This window comes from Odocoileus virginianus, chromosome 5, assembly GCF_023699985.2.
Source record: "Odocoileus virginianus isolate 20LAN1187 ecotype Illinois chromosome 5, Ovbor_1.2, whole genome shotgun sequence".
NCBI lineage: Eukaryota > Metazoa > Chordata > Mammalia > Artiodactyla > Cervidae > Odocoileus > Odocoileus virginianus.
Genome location: NC_069678.1, coordinates 30,688,458 through 30,711,886, shown reverse-complemented (window position 1 = coordinate 30,711,886; position 23,429 = coordinate 30,688,458). Strand labels below are relative to the sequence as shown.

At 36.4% G+C, this 23,429-nt stretch overlaps 1 protein-coding gene and 1 pseudogene across 2 annotated transcripts in view; both read right to left on the bottom strand.

The window, feature by feature from the left end:
• Positions 1-6,790: 6,790 nt before the first annotated feature.
• On the bottom strand, positions 6,791-10,520 carry LOC110145667 (ubiquitin-conjugating enzyme E2 D3 pseudogene; annotated as a pseudogene).
• A 102-nt stretch (positions 10,521-10,622) lies between these two features.
• Positions 10,623-23,429, bottom strand: part of DPH5 (diphthamide biosynthesis 5) — a 28,676-nt gene continuing 15,869 nt past the window's right edge. For both annotated transcript variants that reach the window (XM_020906093.2, XM_020906092.2), the window contains exons 5-8: positions 19,020-19,140; positions 14,076-14,115; positions 12,515-12,618; positions 10,623-10,986 (exon numbers count right to left, since the gene is read on the bottom strand). In XM_020906093.2, coding sequence (XP_020761752.1) covers positions 10,763-10,986; positions 12,515-12,618; positions 14,076-14,115; positions 19,020-19,140 — 489 coding nt within the window. In that variant the 3' untranslated portion in view covers positions 10,623-10,762. The remainder of the gene's footprint in view (positions 10,987-12,514; positions 12,619-14,075; positions 14,116-19,019; positions 19,141-23,429) is intronic.

The following is a 23,429-nucleotide window of genomic DNA, read 5'->3' as shown; positions in this document are numbered from 1 at the left end:
AGGGAACCAGGAAGTAGTGAGATCATGAAGAGGAGCTCAGGAAAGCAACCTTGAAAAGTCGATTATCAACCCCAAGTTTCACACTCAGTAAGGCTTGTATCTGATCCTTCCTACCTGGCATACCAAAAGACCTTCAGGACTAAATTATCCAACTGCCTAGGTCCCAGCCTGGGTCACATAAACTTGAGATAGATCAAAAAAACCCAGCAGTCCTTGAAAACCCAACTGACGCTGGAACCTCAGCCCATAGAAGGTGGACTAGTAATTGCATCCTGCACCTAACCAGGTTCCTTGCCTGCTAAAACACAAACCACAGAATCGAAACAAGAACCAGAATCTCATAATATTCAAAATATTTAAGCTACAATCCTAATTGGCAAAGTGCCATGAAAATTTCAATGTCCAGATGAAAAACAATCAACAGATACCAAGGCTGAGATGATACCAAAGTTGGAATTATTGGGCAAAAACTTTGAAGCAACTATTACAAAAATGCTTATCCAAGTAATCACTTATCTTGCAATAAATATTAAAACAGAAAACTGAAGATATAAAAGGAACCAAATGGAAATTTTAAAACAGTATCCAAAATTAAAACACAAAATCAAGTCAACAGCAGAATGGAGAAGACAGAGAAGTCAGTGAACTTGAAAATATATCAATAAAAATAATCCATACTAAATAACAGAAAATAGATTTTTAAAAAAATGAACAGAGTTCAAAGACCTGTCGGACAGTAAGAAATGTCTTAACACTTTTGTTATCAGATGCCCAGAAGGAGAGGACTCTACATACAATGAGGAAGCACAAAGTGCTGAAAAAAATATTTGAAGAAACAATGGCTGGTAACTTCCCAAATTTGGTGACATAAACCTAAGATACAGGAAGCTGAGCAAATGCCCAAAAGATAAATGCTAAAATATCCACATAAAATGCAACATGATCAGATAATTACAATAAAAAGTCACAAGCTTTACATAAATGTTGACAAGTTCATTCTAACATTCATATAAAAAGGCAAAGGAACTAAACTAGATAAATTTTGAAAAAAGAGAAAACTAGAGGAATTACACTAGCTGTTAAGATTTACCATAAAGCTAAAGAAATCAAGACAGTGTGCTATTACAGAAGGGAAAGAGGCAGACCAACAGAATAGCAGAGTTCAGAAATAGATCCACACAAATACGGTCCACACAGTTATGGCAAACTGATTCTGACAACAATACAGAAACAATTCAATAATGATAGTCTTTTTAAACAAACGGTGTTGAAGCAATTGAATATCTCCAAGCAAAAAAAGAAAAAAAAACCAGAACTTTCATCTAAAACTCACACTTCATATAAAAATCAACAAAATATACTACAGATAAGTGTAAACTACAAAACTGTAAAAAACTTTAGAAGAAAACATGGGATAAAATCTACATGTCCTTAAGTTTGCTTATTGGTTCTTATACAATGTAACAGAAACGTGATCAAGTAAAGTTAACAAACTGGATTTCATCAAAATGAAAATCTTGTGCTTTGCAAAGACATAGTTAAGGGAATAAAAGGACAAGCTACAGATTAGGAGAAAATGTTTACAAACCACAGTCTGACCAAGAACTTATATCCAGGACGCATATGTGCTAAGTCACTTCAGTCATGTCTGATTCTTGGCAACCCTATGGACTGCAGCCTGCCAGGCTCCTCTGTCCATGAAATTTCCCAGGCAAGAATGCTAGCGTGGGTTACCATGCCCTCCTCCAGGTTATCTTCCTGACCCAGGGATCGAATCTGTGTCTCTTATGTTTTCTGCATTGGCATGCAGGTTCTTTACCACTAGTGCCACCTGGAAAGCCCTATATCCAAAATAGATAAATAATCAAAATTTAACCATAAGAAAATTCAAATTAAAAATGGGCAGAAGGCATGAACAGATGTTTCATTAAGCAGGGTATAAAAATGGTAAATAAGTACATGAAAAGATGTTCAACATCATTAACCACTAGGAAAATGCAAATTAAAATTATGACGATATATCACAACACACCTATCAGGAGAGCTAAAATAAAAAATTGTCAATATGAAGTGCTGACAAAGAAACAGCAATGGGAACTCTTCCATTGCTTGCAAGAAAGCCAAATGACACAGCCACTCTGGAAATCATTTTGGCAGTTTTTTATAAACTTAAATGTACCTTTTACCATATGATGCAGCAGTTGCACTGCTGGGTGTCTACTCTAGAGAAATAAAAATCTACATTCATACAAATACCAGTATGTGAATATTTTAACAACTATCTGTATAACTGCAAAAATTGAAAAAACCCGTCTCTTTCAAATAGTGAATGGATAAACAAAGAATAGTGTGTCTATATGAGAGTACTACTTAGTAATTAAAAAAAATGAACTTCTGATACACGCAATAACTTGGATGAATCTGAAAACAGCATTTTATTGAAAGAAGCCAGTCTCATTTATATGATAGTCTCAAAAGGATAGAACTACAGAGAAAGATCAGGTCAATGGTTGCCAGGCATTATAGGTGGGTAGAAGGGGTGAACATAAAGGCACAGGGTGAAGGAGTTTTTGTGAGAGATAGAACTATTCTGTGTCTAGATTATGAAAGAAGTTTCACTGTATAATAGTTTAAAATAGCATTAATTTCATTTATTAAGGTTAAATTACACAAAGATTAGATTTGGCAAAGTAAGCAAATAAAAACACAGGCACTCAATTCAATTTCAAATAAATATTTTCTTAGGTGTCCCAAGTATTGAATGGAACATAAACATATTTTTAAAAATTGTTTATCTGAAATTCAGCTTAAATGCATCACCCTATTTTATCTGGAAATCCTAACAGAAAAATGCACAGATCTTGAATCTATATAACTTAATGGATTTTGGTAAATATTTATACTCATACAATCAACACCACATCAAGATACAGAACCTTTCCATGACCACAGTGCCTTTCTGTCTCCTTGTCACTCGTCACTCTTCACTCTCTATTCTACTCACTCTTGCTCTCCATAACACTGTTTTCTTTTCAAGCCCTGTTTTGCCTGTTGCTATATTCATATAAATGGAAGTGTACTCTTTTATGTCTGGTTTCTTTCACCTATTATTTAAAATCACTCAGGTTTTTTCTATCAATGGCTCATTCTGTTTTACGGTAAAGTAATATTCCATTGCAAAACATACTACAATTTTTAAAGTCCATTCTCCTGTAAAGGACACATGGCTTGGTTCCAGTTTGGGGCTATGAATGAATAAAGATACAAAGTTACAAACATTCACGGACTACTTTTTGTCAGTGTTTTCATTTCTTTTCAGTCAATACATAGGACTGGTTTTGAAAGTTCATGGGGCAGTTGTATGTTTAATTTATAAGAAACTGCTAATTATTTTCCAAAGTAGTTGTGTCAATTTATATACCTACCAATAATGAGATTTTCAGTTATTACATACCCTGGCAACTTTTACCACTATTAGCCCTTAAAATTTTTGACATTCTATTGGCTTTTCTTTACTGTTGGTCCATTTTCTATTTCACCAGTTTCTGCTCTTATGTAAAGTATTTGCTTCCTTCTCAGTCAGTTCAGTCACTCAGTTGTGTCCAACTCTTTATGACCCCATGGACTTTAGCACGCCAGGCTTCCCTGTCCATCACCAACTCCTGGAGCCCACTCAAACTCATATCCATCGAGTCAGTGATGCCACCCAACCATCTCATCCTCTGTCATTCCCTTCTCCTCCCACCTTCAATCTTTCCCAGCGTCAGGGTCTTGTCAAATGAGTCAGTTCTTCACATCAGGTGGCCAAAGTACTGTAGTTTCAGCTTCAAGATTAGTCCTTCCAATAAATATTCAGGACTGACTTCCTTTAGGATGGATCTCCTTGCAGTCCAAGGGACTCTCAAGAGTCTTCTCCAACACCACAGTTTAAAAGCATCAGTTCTTTGGCACTCAGCTTTCTTTATGGTCCAACTCTCATATCCACACATGACTACTGGAAAAACCATAGCTTTGTTGGTAATGTCTCTGCTTTTTAATATGCTGTCTAGGTTGGTCATAGCTTTTCTTCCAAGGAGTAAGCGTCTTTTAATTTCATGGCTGCAGTCATCACCTGCAGTGATTTTGGAGCCCAAAGATATAGTCTCTCACTGTTTTCACTGTTTCCCCATCTATTTGCCATGAATGATGGAACCAGATGCCATGATCTGTTTTCTGAATGTTGAGTTTTAAGCCAACTTTTTCACTCTCCTCTTTCACTTTCAAGAGGCTCTTTAGTTCTTCTTTGCTTTCTGCCATTAAGGGTGGGGTCATCTGAGTATCTGAGGTTATTGATATTTCTCCCAGCATTCTTCATTCCAGCTTGTGCTTCATCCAGCCTTGCATTTCACATGATGTACTCTGCAAATAAGTTAAATAAGCAGGGTGACAGTATACAGCCTTGACATACTCCTTTCCCGATTTGGAACCAGTCTGTCGTTACATGTCCAGTTCTAACTGTTGCTTCTTGACCTGAAGACAGATTTCTCAGGAGGCAGGTCAGGGGTTCTGGTATTCCCATTTCTTTAAGAATTTTCCAGTTTGTTGTGATTCATACAGTCAAAGGGTTTGGTGTACTCAATAAAGCAGATGTTTTTCTGGAACTCTTGTGCTTTATCAATGATACAATGGATGTTGGTAATTTGATCTCTGGTTCCTCTGCCTTTTCTAAATCCAGCTTGAACAGGTGGAATTTCAGTTGACATACCGTTAAGCCTGGCTTGGAGAATTTTGAGCATTACTTTGCTAGTGTGTGAGATGAGTGCAATTGTGCAGTAGTTTGAGCATTCTTTGGCACTGCCTTTCTGTGGAATTGGAATGAAAACTGACCTTTTCCAGTCCTGTAGCCACTGAAGAGTTTTCCAAATTTGCTCGCATGTTGAGTGCAGCACTTTCACAGCATCATCATTTAGGATTTCTAGCTCAACTGGAATTCCATCACCTCCACTAGCTTTGTTCGTAGTGATGTTTCCTAAGGCTCATTTGATTTTGCATTCCAGGATGCTTCCTTCTAATTACTTAAAATTTAATACAAGTCTGCTTTTCCAGCTTTCTAAAATGAAATTGGATCACTGATTTAAAAACTTTCTTCTTTTCTAAAGCAGTCAATTTCTAAACACTACTTTATCTGCATCCCACAAATTTTCACATTTTGTTTATGTTTTTACTCAGTTAAAAATATACTGTTTTATCTCCAATATTTGGGACTTTTATAGATATCTTTTTGCCAGCAATTTTTAATTCAATTCCATTGTGGTCAATGGCCAAGTATATGGTCTACCTTGATAAATGTTTCACGTGTGCTTGAAAATATCTTTTCTACCACTGTTGATTGTAGTGACCTAACAATTTGACCTAAATTGTTGGTGTTGTTCAAATCAGTACTTTTACTGATACTGTTTACTTCTATCAGTTGCTGGGAGATTGTTAAAATCCCCAACTTGATTGTGGATTTGTCTGCATCTTCCTTCAGTTTTGTCAATTTTTGCCTCATGTATTTTCAAGCTGGTATTCAGTGCATACACATGCAGCATTGTCTTCTTGATGAACTGCCCCTTTTCTTTAAAAGTGTATCTCCATGGATGCATGAGACAAGTGCTCGGACCTGGTGCACTGGGAAGACCCAGAGGGATCGGGCGGAGAGGGAGGTAGGAGGGGGGATCGGGATGGGGAATACATGTAAATCCATGGCCGATTCTTGTCAATGTGTGACAGAAGCCACTGCAGTATTGTGAAGTGATTGGCCTCCAACTAATAAAAAAATAAATAATTTAATTTAAAAAAAAGTGTATCTCCAGTATACTCCTTCTTTTTAAGTCCATTTTGTCTTATACTAATACAGCCACTTGTTTTCTTATGCTTACTGTTTGTATTGTTTATTTTTTCCCTATTCTACTTTCATCCAGAGTCTAGACAAAATTTAGTTGAGCCTTTGAAAAACATCTAGTCCTTTTAGTTGGACTACTTAGTTTACAACTGTGACACCAATAGGCAATTATTGGTTTGGCTGGATTTAAGTCTTCCATTTCACTATTTGTTCTTTGTCCTATGTTTTTTAATATTTATTTCCTCCTTTCCTGTCCTCTTTTGGTTCATTATATGTCTTCCAGTATTCAATTTTAATTCCTCTCTTTTTTTTTAACTTCTGCCGTGTGTGTGTGTGTGTGTGTGTGTGTGTGTTTGTAGTAGTTGCCAAAGGATTACAATACATATCCTTAACACTGTCTACCTACAGTTATTATTCTACTACTTCAAATAAAATGTAATAATCCTGCAACTGTATAATTCCCGTCCCCTTGCAACATGCGTTATTGTTTGCACATATTTTATAGCTAAACACAAGCCACAATGCTACGTTCAATTGTCAGCTGCCTTTTAAAAGTGAAAGTTGCTCATTGTGTCCTACTCTTTGCAACCCCACGGACTATACAGTCCACGGAATCCTCCAGGCCAGGATACTGGAGTGGGTAGCCATTCCCTTCTCCAGGGGATCTACCCAATCCAGGGATCGAACCCAGGACTCCCGCAGGCACGGGGATTCTTTACCAGCTGAACCACCAGGGAAGCCCAAGAATTCCAAATCTTCCCAAGCCAGGAATCGAACCGGGATCTCCTGCACCGCAGACAGGTTCTTTACCAGCTGAGCTATCAGGGAAGCCCAATAGCTTTTTAAAAACATAAAGCAAAGAAAACCTGATAGTCATTTACACTTACATATTTATTATTTCCTTCCTTTCAGCTGATGTCATTTACCTTCTTTTTTTTTTGGTTTATGCAACTTTATTGAAGAAAAATAAATCAATTACTAGCAGAGCTATTAGCTGATCACTCATCCATTGACAACTTGCATCATTTATTCAGTGCTATATTAAACAGTGTATTGGAAGATAGATTAACTAATAGCTCCAAGCCTCCTAACAATTTAAAGGAAAATTACAAAATGTTTTGAGACCCTATTTTGGAATACAAAGGGTGTTTGACTTCCAATTTCCATTCTCTGTAGAACAAGAACAGGTCATTCCTTTATTGACATGCATAAAATACATCACATTTTCTGTTCTGCTGATGCTATAAATTCAGTACCAATTCTCCAGCCACATCAGTTATGAGCATAAAGTATATCATGTAACCTCAAATCTCTAACAGTGGAAGGCTCAGACAAGAATGGATGCTGCTAGAATAATGCTGCTTCCTTTGATGTGACAACTAGGCATCCATCTCCCTCCCTCTCAGATGATCCTTCAGCACGTTAGAGCAGTGAGGAATGGTTTTAGTCTCATAACCAAGTTAGAGTGAAGACATTGGCCACATAATACACATGCTCCATTTTTTAAAAAATTCTGAATCTTGGGCAACTGTTCTCTTGTAACTACTTCACAGTTCCTAAAAGCAGTTATTGTCCAAAGCTGGAAGAACTTAAGCCTTCTCAGATGAGCATGTGAATGGAGGGAGGTAAACAAAAAATAAAATTAAAAAAGATGAGGTCTGATAGGAGAGCAGCCGGATAAGAAAATCAAAAAAGGAACAGTAATTTAAAGTTTATTCTAGCTATAATGCAGGTTATTCTGACTTTAAGGTAGCATCACATGGCATACTTCTGAGTCCATTCCCGAAATATTCTGTTGTACTTATCTCTGTTTTATAGATCCGTCAGTCTCTAGCACTAGGGGATCATCTGGGTTTGGATCACATAGCAGTGAACAAATGGATAAAAGAACTTTAGAAATAGTTAAAGCAGGAGACCACCGTGATCTTAGAATATCAAGACAAATGCTGCCATTACTGTTAATATTTGGGTGATAAATTCTTGTTGTAAATGCAACCTTAGGTGGTTTTAAGGGGTAGCCTGTAGGAAAATGAATTGTCAAAAAGAATACACCGCCTTGATATGGGCTGTCATTAGGTCCCATAATTATGGCTTGCCAATGAAACATATCATCCCCCACTGGACCTGCAGAACATTGTGCTGGAGGGTCACGGGCCAAATCACCAAGTTCCTTATTAATCCGTTTCAGCACCATAGTCTGCTTTTCGTCTGGCTCCTCACTATCTCGGTGTGTGCTCGAAGGTCCAGCCAAAACTCTTTGATTATCCCGACGGCTGGGAAGGATCGTCTCTTCGTCTCACACCGGCTCTGCCAGACACCGGCGCGGAGGGGCCAGGGCCTCCCTTCAACCCAAAACACTCCCCTCAGCTTTCCTTGTAGGTGGGTCTGCTGGTGACTAATTCTGCTTTCATGAAGATTGTTTTATTTGTATTTTTCTGTCCTATTTGTTTTCTGTTCTTCTGGGGACCCAGTCACATATATGTTGAACTGCTTGATACTGCCCCACATGGCATTGAGACTCTGTGCTCTTATTCTTCCCTCCAACCTCTTTTCCTCAGAAGATTTCTATCCATCATCTGCACTCTGTTGTTAACTTCAACCATTTGGGGTTTTCTGTTCGTTTCCATTACTCTGCTAAGAGTAATTAATTTACATTAATTCACTACAACCACTTTTCCTTTTCATCCTTGAACACAGTTCTGAGCTGCTTTGACATCCTTGTTGGCTAATTCCAATATCTGGGTTGGTAGGATCTCTTTTTACTGTGTGTTTTTCTCTTTTTGACCTTAAGTCATATTTTCCTATTTCATTGCATGCCTCATATTTTATAGCATTCGAGGCATTGTTGATAGATTGATTCATTTTGTTATCATGCTCCGGAAGTGATAAGCTTTATTCTAGAAGGCACGTAATTATTGGCTAGTCACCTTGATTTTACGGAGGATTGATTCCACATTATGTTAAAGATTCTGTCTTTAGTTTTAGCACAAATTCTTAGCCCTAGGCATAGCCTTTACTGCTAATATACAACCATTCTAGGGATTTGATGCAAAGTCTAAGGTACAAGCTTTCTAACTTGTTGGGATTCAAACTCTTGAGTTCTCTTGCAACAGAGAGCAACAATCTCCGCTCAGAGTTTTCAGCCTCCCAGCTACAGCTTTCCACCAGGTTCACTGGAGTCTTCCCTGCCATGCACAATGCCAGAGTTAGCCAAAGGTTTAAGAGGAAATCACGTGCAGACTGGGTCTCCTCCCTCAGTGCCACCTTCATTTCCAGAATTTCCTCCTTCAGTTTACAGCTCCTCCAGCAGCAGCCAATTCCAACAGCTCAAGTCAGTAAGACTGCAACTTTCTCTTCCATTCTAGCTGCCCACTCACTAGACAGACTGGTAAATGCCCTGAGGGAAAAGTCATGTACTATAGTTCTTTTACTACTTCTGGCCACTCCTTGGTGCCTTCAGACAGTTATTTATTATATTTTCCCAGAGTTTATCATTGGGAGAGTTTGTACGTTACAAGCTATTCCACCACTACCCAAACCAGAGGGCCTTCATTTTATAATTCTTCACTGTTTAATGCCTTAAAAAAAAAAATAGAGAACTGTTACTTAAATGTCCTTGGCTCTCTCTTATTTTGCATCTGACAGATTGAAAGTAGAATGTTTTACATATATTAAGATATCTTTTATCTCAAGTGAAATAACTCAAAATAATCTCCTATTAATTGTTGCTCCCAGAAAGTAGGGAAGTACTTGCTCAACTTCCAGTGAATCTACTGAGCAAAGAGGTCAGATAAACTGATTAGGCCATGGAAACACAGTTGACTGAAATTGAACAATATAGGGGTTAGGGCAACTGACCCTTTCACGCAGTTGAAAACATCCATGGTTCCATATCCCTGGATTCAACCAATTGCAGATTCAACCAACCAGACTGTGCAGTACTGAGTATGTATTTTGTGGACCCACACAGTTCAAACCTGTGTCGTTCAAGGGTCAACTGAAATCAGAGTTAGACCAACTAAACTACCATGGAGCAATGCTATTTCCATTATGAACTGACAAAAAGTATAAGACTTCATAGTTATGAAACATAATAAATGGAGTGTGATTTACAACTAGGAAGAAGAATGTGGCTACTCGCATACATATGGAGGCATATTAACTATTAAGTGATATGACAAATCTTGACCAATCTATTGTTGTCTTCAAGCTTAAATTTTTAAAAATTTTATTTTGTAGTCAGCAAATTTTCCATTTTTCAGCTTGGATGTGAAAGATGCTATTTAAAACCAAACAGCAACTGTACATGGCTGGCTGAACATTTATAATTCAACAATTATATAACCTACAAAATACAGCAGAATATGAGGCACATAATTAGGATGTCAGCTAAACAAGACAAGGCAATGCAAAAGGATGTCATTCTGTGGCACATGCTCAGCTGAGCCCTAAGTAGGTGGGACTGTTGGCTGGTGACATATTCTTCTCATCTCTGTTTATATGCATGAATACCATGTGCTGTCAGGACAATGTATCTCGCAGTCAGGACATCAGACTTTTTAAGAAAGAAGAAAGTTCTATCTTGTATAAACTGATTTCATAAACAGACATTGCTTTTAAATCATTCTCTCTATGGATATCTAGCTGTAAGTTCTCCAGTTTGGTCTGTTCCATGTATGTTCATCCTGAAAAACTGCCAAAATAGCAGCAACAACCAATGATATCACAGGGTAAAAACTCATTGACACAGGAAACCAAGTGCTGTTGGAATATCTTTCTTCTTGGTCACTCAATTTATATTTATTAGGTAAACCAAAAGACCTGTTTGATTTGTCACACAAATACATGTATGTATATATATGACTGAAATTAACATCTCGCAATAGAAAATGCCTGTATTCAGAGTCCACCAGTGCTTTGGGATCCTGAGCTATTTTCTGGTATGGTAAACAGACTTAGCATCTCCATCTCCAGTGGATGCAAGCTGCCTCCTGTGATAATCAAGGAATGCAGTGGTCCTCCCAAGTCCACAGTAGACATCTGCTGCAAAGTGCCTGCTGCAATTTTCTGGTCCTCAGCTCCAACCCTGGCTAAGCCAACACAGAGTGTCTCCTCGGTGACTGCTATTAAAAGAAAAACAAAGATGCCACCATTCAATTCAGTAAATGCATTATCCTGAATCCACTCAAACTAACACTAGTACCAAAAATACATTTAAAGAAGTCCCAAATAAATCCCAAATATATTAAATATCCTTTAGTCACTCATTATAGACATACTATCTGCTGATTTATCTAAAGCTTTTCTAAATTATTTGCACTACCTAACATTTAAAGTAAAGTAGTACTTCCTAACTTTACCATTTCAGAATTCCAAAGGCTTACTTTAGTTTAAATTTTTAGGATTTGATGAATAATTACCTGTATGCATACTCTATCACATAGCATTTGTCTTTAACTAGGTTCTGAGTGGACAGTGTTTATTACATGCTTATACTGTAAATAAAATGTTTGAGATATCCTCACATTGATCAAGATATACTGGAAAAACCAGAAGATTTTTAAGATAAGATTTTTAAGATTAATCTAAGATAAATACATAGATTTGAGTCTGTGCTTGACCACTCAGCTATATGACAAATCTTCAGTTTCTTCTTTTTTTATGGGAAAACTAGCCTTCATAAATGGTGGTTTAAGGACTAAGATAATAGATATGAAAGTACTTAGTAAACTACACAGCCCTGAAGAAATAATAGGCATTATGACATTACTGATGCTTTTAAGTTTGAAATAACATACACTGGTGAACTTCATTATTCATTCCAATGTGTCTGCTCTTCAGCAGACCCTCTTGTGATTTTCTTTAGTTGGAAAAACTGTCCTGATTGAAAAATGACCAAAATGGGGCAAATGATTTCTCCAAGAACAAGCAGGAATGTAAGGAACTCTGTACAAAGGTATGGGTATACAGCACCCCTGCAGGTTATTTGTTTCATGACTTAACAAGGCCTACTGAGGCCAATGGTTATTAAAGAATCTCTTTGTGTATCTTTTCTATTAAGAAATATGTGTTCAAAGCCAGTCAGCACCTTGTAACAGAATATAATGACAGATTTATTCAAGAACCTCTCAATAAAAATCTATTGACAATGAACATTTTATTATATAGCATATCTACTGTGTCTAGACATTAAGAATGCAAAGGTAAATTCTCTTGTCTTTATCCTGAAAAAACAACTATACCTGGTCTCAGCGTTGAGAATGAGAAAAAGCAGAATAAGTATACTTTCGCAGGATAGAGCTCACTATAGACTTGGGCTAAAATGGAGGTTCTGTATTTCACCAAAATATTTATACTAACCTATTTACATAAAATCTGATTTATAGTTAATTTGTAAAAAAAAAAAAATCCTTTATTTCTAGAATGATATTAATATTACTAGAAAGAAATCCATTACTTTTCTTTCAGTAGAACTTTCAGTCTATGAAATTTAAGGGAAAGATGAAAAAAATGATAAGAAAGAAATGAATGCAAACACACTGGCTCTCACTTTAGTGGTGGTGGTAATGCACGCGTGTGTTTCAGATGTTACATACTCATCTCAATGCAGCATGAGGGGAATATGAGAGCCCTTTTAAGATTCCTGAGTACCTGGTTCTTCTCCTCGTATTCGCTGATTCTGAACAACCTCCAGAAGTTGCTGGGCTGCTTGGTTGACACTCATATACCGAGGAGGTTCATAGATCTTTCTTCCCCTGTAAGTGTAAAACTAGATGCCACTGTTCTTAGCCATGAAATTACATAATACATTTTTAATGTAATTAATCCCCCAGGTATATTCAATTACCATATTCTATGTTCTGTTTGAAGCTGCCACTTGTTACTCACTTTAAGTATATCATTTACCTTTAGTTTCTTAAGCTTTCTTCATTGTCCTATTTCAAATGCTCTCTCATCTCACTGAAATGTTGGCAGAAATAAGTCCAACAACTTAAAGATAAATGCTTAAATCAAAGTTACTCTTATTCAAAGTGGTACTTTAGGGAAAAATAATTCAAAATAAGTGGAAATTTGTTTTATACTCTAATCAGATTTTATAGGGTTCATTTTTATTACCATGTTTAAACCACATATTCCTCTTTTCATATCTTCCTCTAAGAAAAGTAAACTACAGCAATAAATATCTCAAAGTCTTGGAGGATAAGATATGTTTACTTCCATATGCCTCAAAAGCCTATCAAATGTGCTCAATGGTCAAAACAAAAATATTGCTTTTGCAGTTTACAAAAAAATTCATATATTTTGTTGACTTTACAAACAATTCTGTAACTCAGCCCTAACAGAAATATAATGCAAGCCATAAATGTAATTTAAAATTTTCAATAGTATCCACAATAACAAAAGTTTAAAAAAAGAGACAAAATTAATTTTAATAATGTATTTATTTAGCCCAATATATCCAGAATGTTATATTTCAACATTTATTCCTATAAAAATTATTATACATCATTTTTGTACTAAGTTTTTGAAATCTGGAATGTATTCTATATTTTAGCACATCTTAATTCAAATGTTAAATTTTCACTGGAAATACTTGATCTGTATTTAGGTCATAAAATTTCATAAAATTCATGGTTGTAAAAGTAGATTCACATGTTGAATTGTTCTAAATATACTTAAATGCTATCTAGTTACTTAGTTGAGTGTTAGTTTTACATTAATTAAAACTAAATTATAGATTCCATTCCTCATTACGTTACATTAGTTACATGTATTTAAAGCTCTCATTAGTTATATGTGGGTAGCGGCTACTGTATGGGATACTGCATCTGTAAGTAAAAAGGGGTTCTTTCCCCCAATATACAGTTGAAGACAATACGGCTCAGAAATGGAAGTAACTTTCCCAAGAGCACATAACCAGAGTCCGACTCATGACTCAAACCCATGTTTTCTGACTCTCAATTAACTCATTCCACATATATTTACTGAGTGCCTCTTAGGTGCCAACCACTGTTCTCAACACTGAGCCCTGAAATTTACTGCTATTTCCATTCTCTCATACTGCTTAACATGTCATAAGATTGAAAGTGTTAAATTTTGCACTGTTACTGAAAACTGATTTTCAACAATCTTTAGAACTTATGTCATTTAAGTAGAATTTATAGTCCATGGAATTAAAATAGAATTAAGCATTCTCAGAACATGAACTTACCTGATTAGATTTTCCACAGACTGTTCCTTTACTTTGATATCTGTAGGAAGCAAAAAAAGATAGTTCTCTTTTAATTAAGTATTTTACCCAAAATCCTACATGTAGACTTCAACTGAAACACCTAAATTTTTGGTAAATATTATTCTCAAGTCTCTAAAATGCTAATTTGAGAGTTTGTGACAATTTTCCCTCACACTTGTATCTGGCCACATTTTTAAGGAAATATAAAGAATGGAAGCTTGTGGTTGTATAAAGATCATTAGTTAGAAAACAAACATGAGGTTGGCCCTGAGACCATCCTGAACAGATTGAATTTCCTCTTGGAAAAGAAGACACAGGAAAGAGTTAGATAAATATTGGCATACACACTCTCTAACAGCTAATCAAAACCTTTTGTGTTCATTTCTATTAGCTGGTAACTGCACAGACCCAACTGGAAAGTTCTTGTTATGTTCCTATTCTTACCTATTTTTCAGGCACTAGAATACACATTTCAATGCATGTAATGCAAATATAAGAAAATTCTTACCACATGTTGAAGAGACTTTCACTTTTGTGTGAATGGTAAGACATGCCAGTAACTTATGAAACATTTTAATACCAAATATTCATACTTTATTGGGGATTTCCCAAGCATGGACTGGTAGCCACAACAGCCAAAACACATATAGCCCTTGTTCTTATAAAGCTTGATGATGCAAGCATCACAAAGATTTGATTCTTTATGCTTTGTAATCACTGATGCTCAGCTAAACAATCTGGTAGAAGGTAAAAAAGTAGAATCACTCTACATCCTCACAGGAACTCAGTACACAACAGCAAGAGCAACAGCTGCTTCCTGCTCTACATGCTAAAAACAAATGGTTAGGCCAAAGTTTGTTTCTGCAAAAATAAATACAGTGTAACTGAGTGGTCTTTTTGATAGGCTTCAACAACTTTCTCAAGTGATTATAAACTTTATAAAAGTTTTTCTTACAAAGGATACTAAGCATTTGCTTGGAAAATGCTCTAGAGACAATCCCTTACATATATGTCTAAATGTTCTTAGAACCAGCAATGAATATATTTTTCAGGTTTGAAATTCATTTAGGTATTTTCATTGTATGGCACATATAGGAAATATGTATACCTGTTATTGAAATATGGCCTGCAATACAATTAATGATATAAACGTCAACTTAGATCTCCTTCACCTAATAGTTGTAATCATTTTTAAAAAGTAAACATTTATTAATGCATTCACCTTGAGTTTCTGAAATGTTATTTGTGATAGTTAAGCTTTTAATATTTTCAATTTTTTCACTTTTTAAATGATATGTTCTATAGAATTTCATTTTAAAAATGAAGAGGGCTGGGGAGAATTTTTATGGGCAAATGCTTCTTCACTAAATGTAAGTCTGTATTAGTGAATAAATTCAAGCCAGACTCATCTCACCTTGTATTTACACAGGCCATATTTATTCTTTTCTACTTTCTAGAATGTAAGCTTCTTCTATTCATTTTAGTACCAGCACCTAGCATAATGCAAAGTACCTAGCAGATACACCATAAATTCCACTGAATAAATTTGTTCACGTGGCTCTACTATGACAGCTCAACTTAAACTATCTACCTCTTGAGTAGAGGAAAAGGCCACACTCCTTCAGAAAGCCTTTACAGACTTCCTCCCAAAGGCTCTTTGTCCTTTGAGATAGCTATACGATTAATGCTATATTTTGTTAATCTCCAGTTACATCATATGTATCAGTCTTGCCTTTCCAAGTAAATTTTAAGTTCTCTATGGTTTCTTACCATGACATAGTCTCACTAATCCTTACAGGGTATAGCCCATAAGAGCAGGCGTTCAATAAATACATACTAATTAAAAATAATGAGAACTCCAGGTGATTAAATGATGAGATCTATGGTTTGCGAAGTCAGAGTCATGATATCTTATACTTCACACCTTGTTCCTGTTTTTGTTAATGGAGCAAGGAAGATATATTGTTTAACCTTGTTTGTCTTTTCCCAGGAAAGCCAAGAAAAGAGGCAGCAGCTCTTAGAGAAAGTTCAAGAGCCAAAGCTCTGGGTTGTCCTTCCTGCCTCTGCATACAATAGAACTCAATTGTTCTCTCAGCTTTCAGGTACACAGCACAGTAGTTCCAACAAGATTCCAAAATCCTGAGAGCAGGACCCAGGTCTAATACTTCCTTGGTATTCCAGAAGAACCTAGCTCCACAATGGGCATAAAAACTTAATACTGTGAGCTGAATTTCTAACTGCCCTTTCAAAGCTTCCAAAAGATAATTCCAATTGTTCCCCCTTTCCTCCATTTTTTTCATGATACATGAAGATGTTATCACAGGTAGCTTGCCTCTTAAGACTACTTTTATCCCCATTCTGTATTAAAAACTTCTCAGTTCTGTTGTTTAAACACACACACACACACACACACACACACACACACACACACTTCATATCTGAGCTCCAATGAATCCCTATTTTTTAACCCTCAGTTGCATATATTTCTACCTCTGCCTTTAATAAGCTTTTTTAAATGCTTGTACCTCTTGCATCATTCTCCTTTGACTTTCTACATATCGCTGGCCTTAATTGGCTCTAAGTTTATATAACATGATGGATACCTTTAGTGGCATATTCCACATGAATTAACAAGAACCATAAAATAATAAAGAGGGAGACTAGTATCTTTCCACATGGAAAATCCAAACACAAAACTATAAAGCTAATTAGCTAATAATGAATTACTAAATTACACTGATAATTAACTAAAATAAGAAAGCACTATCGCACCAGTAAATTGTGGGATTCAGGCACAAGCCAAAAAAATACCAGAGAAGCATGCATGGCCTGATCTAGATCTAGAACTAATTAGGGTGTCACTCTTACTGGAGTAAAAAAGAAATGTAATCTAGCTGGAACTGAATGAACTAGCAAGAGTTAAAGGTTTTCTGTGCCAATGGGTAAATAAGATTAAGTCTGAAACTAAAAGTAAACTTCAACCAATTAACTTCTATTACATATCTGTTGGACAGCTACACTGTGCTATACTTCTAGACATTAGAAAGAGAGGAATCAGTAAGACAAAGTCCCTGCTCTTATGAAGTAAAGAAGAAAACCAACAAGTTAATGTAACAATTCAGATGAATGGTAAGACAAGAAGTTACACAAGGTAATGGGAAAGAAAATCACTGGGGAATACAGGGTGTACATTAAATTAGGTAGAATTTGACTTTAAATCAGGAGTCATTAAACATTTCTGTAAAGAACCAGGTAGTAAATATTTTAGGTTCTGAAGGCCACAAGGTGTCTGTCAAAAACTACTTATTGCTGCCATTATAGCATGAAACAGACACAGATAATACATAAATGAAGTAGCGTGGCTGTGTTCCAATTAAACTTTATGAAACAGGTGGTAGCCTAGATTCGATCCAGCAGTGCTAGTTTGCTAACCTCTGCTCTACATAATTTCCAAATTTTACCCTTTAAGAAATGCTAACCATTAGTAAAACTTTTCTACAGTCTTCTCTTTTAAAAGAGACATATTGATTGGGGTTCTGATAATGTACAAATTATATATTATTGAATAATAGAGAACTTTGTACATGAGACAACCTAAATGTCTCTGGCAAATAGGAATCTCTTCTAATGTTCTGAATATCTATACTTACTACAGAGGTCAAAATTAGGGGTTCTTTCTTTGCCCTGATTCTGTGATACATGGCAGACATTCTTCTATGGATAACTTCACACAAAGTAGAACCAAAACAGTGCAATTCAGCGTACGATCCAGGGACTGATGCCAATACATGAGCATTTTGTTCCCAACAAATGATAAAAAAAACAAACTACAAGAGTGTGAATCAGTGTTTACAAACATAGTAATTTGACTTCAACACAAAAGACTAGAAACTTTAAAGTAAATGAATGTATTTATTTTTATGTATATTTATTTTATATATGTGTATGTGCATACACATACACACATATATACTGATCTAAACACTTCCAAAAGACAAGAAAAAGATTATTCCTATTTGATAAAAAAGAAGGCAAAGGTATGGACTGTTCAAAATACTCTCTAGCTAGTACAGAGTAGCACTCAGATTTTGTCTTCTGATGTCAAGCAGAAGTGTCACTTCAAAGTTATCAAAGATGACAGTTGCTTCTCTTCTGCTGACCAGCCACAGACGAAAGCTCTGATCACAGGATTTTTACAGCACATACTGTGAGAAGGAACTGACAGTGAATGTGACTCAGTATAACTCCAGTACCTCTGCTGGTAAATGCAGTAGCTCAAACTCCTGAAGCTCTATCAGTAACCATCATCTTTGTACACAAAGACAGGGACCCCAACTCTTTCCACACTAGGTAGGAGATACAATTTGGCAGCATAATACAGTGAAAAGAGCTGAGAATTACAGGTTCTGTAGATTCTACCAATTCTGCAACCAATAAGCTGGGTGACAGTGGGAAAATGATCCAATGTCTCTGGGCCTCAATTTCATTGAAGACTGATCTCCAGAGTCTCTCTCAGATCTATAATTCTGTGATTCTGATAGCATCACGACTGCAGTATTCAAGGACACCTCAAGAAAGACAGGATGGAACTTGGTAAGAGTAAATGTTCAGTGTAAGTCTTCTGAGTTGCTGTAAATTGATGAGGACGGGCTCTTAATGAACAAATGGGTAAAAGATGGAATGCTGGAGAGGATCTAATAGGGCAGAAGTAGGCAGCAGCAAGAACTGTGTTACATATGCAGGAATAGACAAGTTGTATTTGGAATGAAAATTCACTTCTCCACCAGAGTATGGGGGTGGGCACACCATGCACAGAGTAGCTAGACTGTATCACACAGAACAGTTTTACCTTCATACAAAATCAAAACAAGAACAACAGGACAACTCCATACTGTGACCCTAGTGAAACTGCAGAGCATTTACCTAGTAGGCACAAAGTGTGCGTGCCATTTTGTCTGTTCTTCTTCACTCTGTCAAAGAAGCTTTCTGGTCTCCAAGTGTCCGTCCAGAAAACGATAGACACTGTCTCCCCAAACTTATACAACTAGAAAAAATAAAAACATTAATTAATGATATAACAATTCACTAACTACTGTCTCATAGATAACAATCGAAATAAAAAGTGAGACCCAAACTTGAGATGGACTGGGGATCAACTCTGTCATCAAAAAAATATAATAAAAATTCCCTTTGCTCCAGAGCAACTGGTGTCATTCTGATGCCCCTTCGGTAGGAGGCTTCTAGTATTTCTGTATTCAGTACAGGAACATGTGTAACTAGTTCATGATTTAGCTAGGTAGCTGCTAAAAATACTAAAATACAGAGAACCCAGAAGGAAGCAAAAAAATAAAAAAAAAAGACCTGTGAGCAGTCAGAGCAGTGTTCACAGGGTTCCTATTACTCTCATTTTATGGAGGAGTCCACCAAGGCTCAGAAAGATGAACTGGCTTGCCTAAGGTCACACAGCTATTTAGTAGAAAGGAACTCAAACCTGGGTCTGAGGAAGAGTTCCTTTCCACCATGCCAGCTCAGTAAAATTCATACACTGCATACTCACTGTGGTCGTATCTCAAAACCTACGCCCTTACTTTCCCCACTATTTATTCCCCGACTCTAGAGTTCAATGATAAGGGCCTTTTCCCAGACCTCCTCCTTTCCCCCCACGGTGGCCCATCTACTCCACATGACCATCACACAACTGAGAAGCGTCTTTGTTCCAACGTGCTTCCAGGCTGGCCGCACATCTCACTTGAGTGAATCCAACTCCAAATCTTATGTTGAGAAAATCTAGTTGTGAACTTTGGTTCTGCAACTTGTTGGCTGGGTGACATTACTCTTTCTTTCCAAGTCTTAATCTCTATAACAGCATGCCCTTCCTACCCACAGAGTTGAGTGAACCAAATGACATGTAAAAAGTTATTCAAACTGTGAATGATATTCTTATATTAATTCCTATCTAGGTATTGCACAATGGACTTTATTTTCAAAGACTTAATATATTGCAAAACCTAATACTAAAGCTGTTACATAAAGATCTGAACTATCAATGTAAAGAGTGCCTGAAAGAATGTTTAACACAGCCGGAAAGCACTAAATGCTAAAAATCACACCTAGTCTCTGCCACAAGTTAGCTGTTTGAGATAGCTGTATGACTTCATGAGATTACCTAGCTTTTCTAAGCCTAAAGGTCTTCATGTGAACAATGCTGCTGCAAGAGGCATATTCAGGGTCCCCCATCTCTACATGCCTAAAGAAGCTCAACCTTTCTTGATGTTTATACATGGAGGGCTTAAAAACTATCACTCATACACATAATGATGACTCTGAGCTACAAAGAGAATGTTCATGTCACCATATTCCTCACATGGCCAGAACCTCCAACCTACTCACCAATAGGCTTTATTCCCAAAGTCCATCTGAAAATTGCCTAAAGAGGATTTCCTCTTCAAAGTCATGCTATTCAAGGGTAGTCAAATTCACAGATTAGTTTACAAAGACCCATGTAACTCTCAGAACGAAATCATAAACCCTCCAGCCACACCTAATATGATTTCTCTGTAAAAAAAAATGTAGAGTTCCAATGTGAGATCTCTGGAACACATTCAGGTAAGCTACAAGGAATAAGCCTTGCTCTCTTGGGGGTTTCTGTCATTGCTATTGTTCTGAGAGGCAAACGTATCTAACAAATATTTACTATGAATCATCCACGACGTGCCAGGCATTACATTATGCACGGGTATAAAGTGAGAAGCAAACAGAGCTCCAGCCCTCAGGACATATGCAGTCTCACTTACACCTCACCCAGCAGGCAAACGCTGTGGAGCTGTGGCTCCGGTCCCTACTACCAGGATGATCACGGTGACTAGCTGGGTGACTTTCAGGAGGAACTCCCCCGCCAATTCGATATAATAATTATAAACCTAACAATCTGTTTTGTTAAGGATTAAATGATATACTGTATGTAGTGCCCAGTGCCACAGTAAAGACTCAATAAAGGTTAGGGGTGTGGTAATCTAACAATGATAATGTTTATAAAGAAGATGCTCTAAAATGTTGTGTTACACCATCATCCAACTGCTTTCCTTACTGGAATGAGCTCAAAAATATTACCAAATATTTGAAACTATGCTTATGACTTAATCTGACAAGTTCAATTGTTTACATTTTGAAAAGGATTTTTGGCATCTCTGATCAGATTTTGAAACATTAACATTATTCTGTTTAAAAAAACCTTAAGGTAAAACCATTAAAAAAAATTATATATGTCACCATAAATAAATAAACAAGTTTTCAATATTTTAAGAGTCATGGAAATATAGTCATGGACATAAATTCTTCATTCAAAAAAGCAAGGAACAGTTCATTTAAAAGAGCATTGAGATGCTAGTCACATGTAATCACTAGCTGAAACACTTTGTGTAAAAGCTTCTCTGAACTGTCTAATTTGGGGGATTAAAGAAAACCTCACATAAGCTCTGCTTTCTAGGACCCTGATTTATAGACTGTAACCATTTCCATGGCTGTGGTACAAACTTCTTCAATGAATTCTGGAACATTATGCAAACAGTTTCACCATTTAGATGTCAGTACCTCAAAGAACAGAAGGACCAGTCCCTTTGTGTTTCACAATTCAAGGACTTACCAGTAAAGTACAGGAGGAAACTGGAACAAAATCATACAGTTGACGAGAACTGAGGTTGCCGAGACCTGTGTACCTACCACCCTAAAAATGTAAGCATTTGTGCTTATGATCATTTCCTTTCAAACCATTACTGATGCAGGTCTACATTGAAAGATTATAAAAAGAGTGCTTTTCAAAAACAGTAGGCAAATACAGGCTTTTTTTTATTTTAACCTAGAGTAAGTTACAGGGAAAGCAGTTTATCTAACTTGATACTGAATCATTATTTTTTTTTTCATCTATTGAAGATAAAAACTCAATTCAAAATGAAATATTTAATCATATATAAGGCACTAGTTAAGAGTGAAAAGATGCACAAGAAAGACAAATCTGAGGTAATAAACAATAATAAAAAATTAGATATAGATTAAAAGTTTAGTGTTTCCCCCACCTAGAGAGCACCTGAAGGTAACTTTTGAATAGACAGAATATAAGGTGGACCTTAGAGGATGGGTAAGATTTAGCCTAGGCAAGCTGAACATGCAGAATGAGATGATGTGAACAAAGCAACAGAGGCGGGAAATATTGGGCAATACTGAGAGTGACATTAAGAAACTGCCTAGAAATAAGTACTGCCTGACTTGCCTCTAACAAGTATGTCTAATTCCTGACATCTTACTATGTACCAATTCCTGTCAATTCTTGCTTTATAGTTTACCCAGATACTATTCATTTCTTTTTTCTCTACCTTAGTTTGAGTTCTCAATACCACTTGCCTGAATGACCTTAATAGTCTTATTGTTCATCTCACTGCTGATATTTCCTTTCTTTCAGAAGCACAGATGCTTTGTAAGCTCCATTTTATAATTAGAGTTTAATGCTTTGGTATTTTATATTCAAGGGCTTCCCTGGTGGCTCAGATGGTAATCTACTTGCATTGCAAGAGACCTGGGTTCAGTCTGTGGGTCGGGAAGATCCCCTGGAGAAGGAAATGGCAGCCCACTCCAGTGTTCTTGCCTGGAAAATCCCATGGACAGAGAAGCCTGGCGGGCTACCATCCATGGGGTCACAAAGAGTTAGGCATAACTGAGAATGCACACACACTTTATATTCAAGTGAAAATATTTTGTGATTATTAAGTTAAAAAGTATCTTTTTTGGATATGGAAAAATTAGAAAATTTAACTTGCTAAGAACTTTAGCAAGCCCTACATATATCATTTTATATATGTATATCCTAACCAGATCACTTAAATTTGTGATGTAAAAGAAAGCTGAGCCAGCAGGGCTGTCCAAAAATGTACCACAAAACCATTTAATCAAGAGTTACTAGTTTTCTTTTTTATATAGAATACTTGTTTTAGTTTTTAATCTTCACATGCATTTTGCTTAACACTGATATAACACTGATTTCTGCTAACAGTAAGAAAGATTATACACATGGCTACATAAGCAGGTACACAGATAAAGCTGAATGACTATGTAGACAGAAGAGCTGTAAGATTTATATTTTCACATATAAATAAGAGAACCCACATATAAATTAAGTGAAAGAATCACAATTTAAAGCATACAATTCCAAAGACAAGATCCAACTTGAGGTGAGGGGCAAGTGGGGTGGGGGGGGATAAATAAATAAGCAATTCAACTCAGCAAATATTTGTTGCACATTGATTATATGCATGGCACTGCAATAAAGTAGCAAGGAAGATG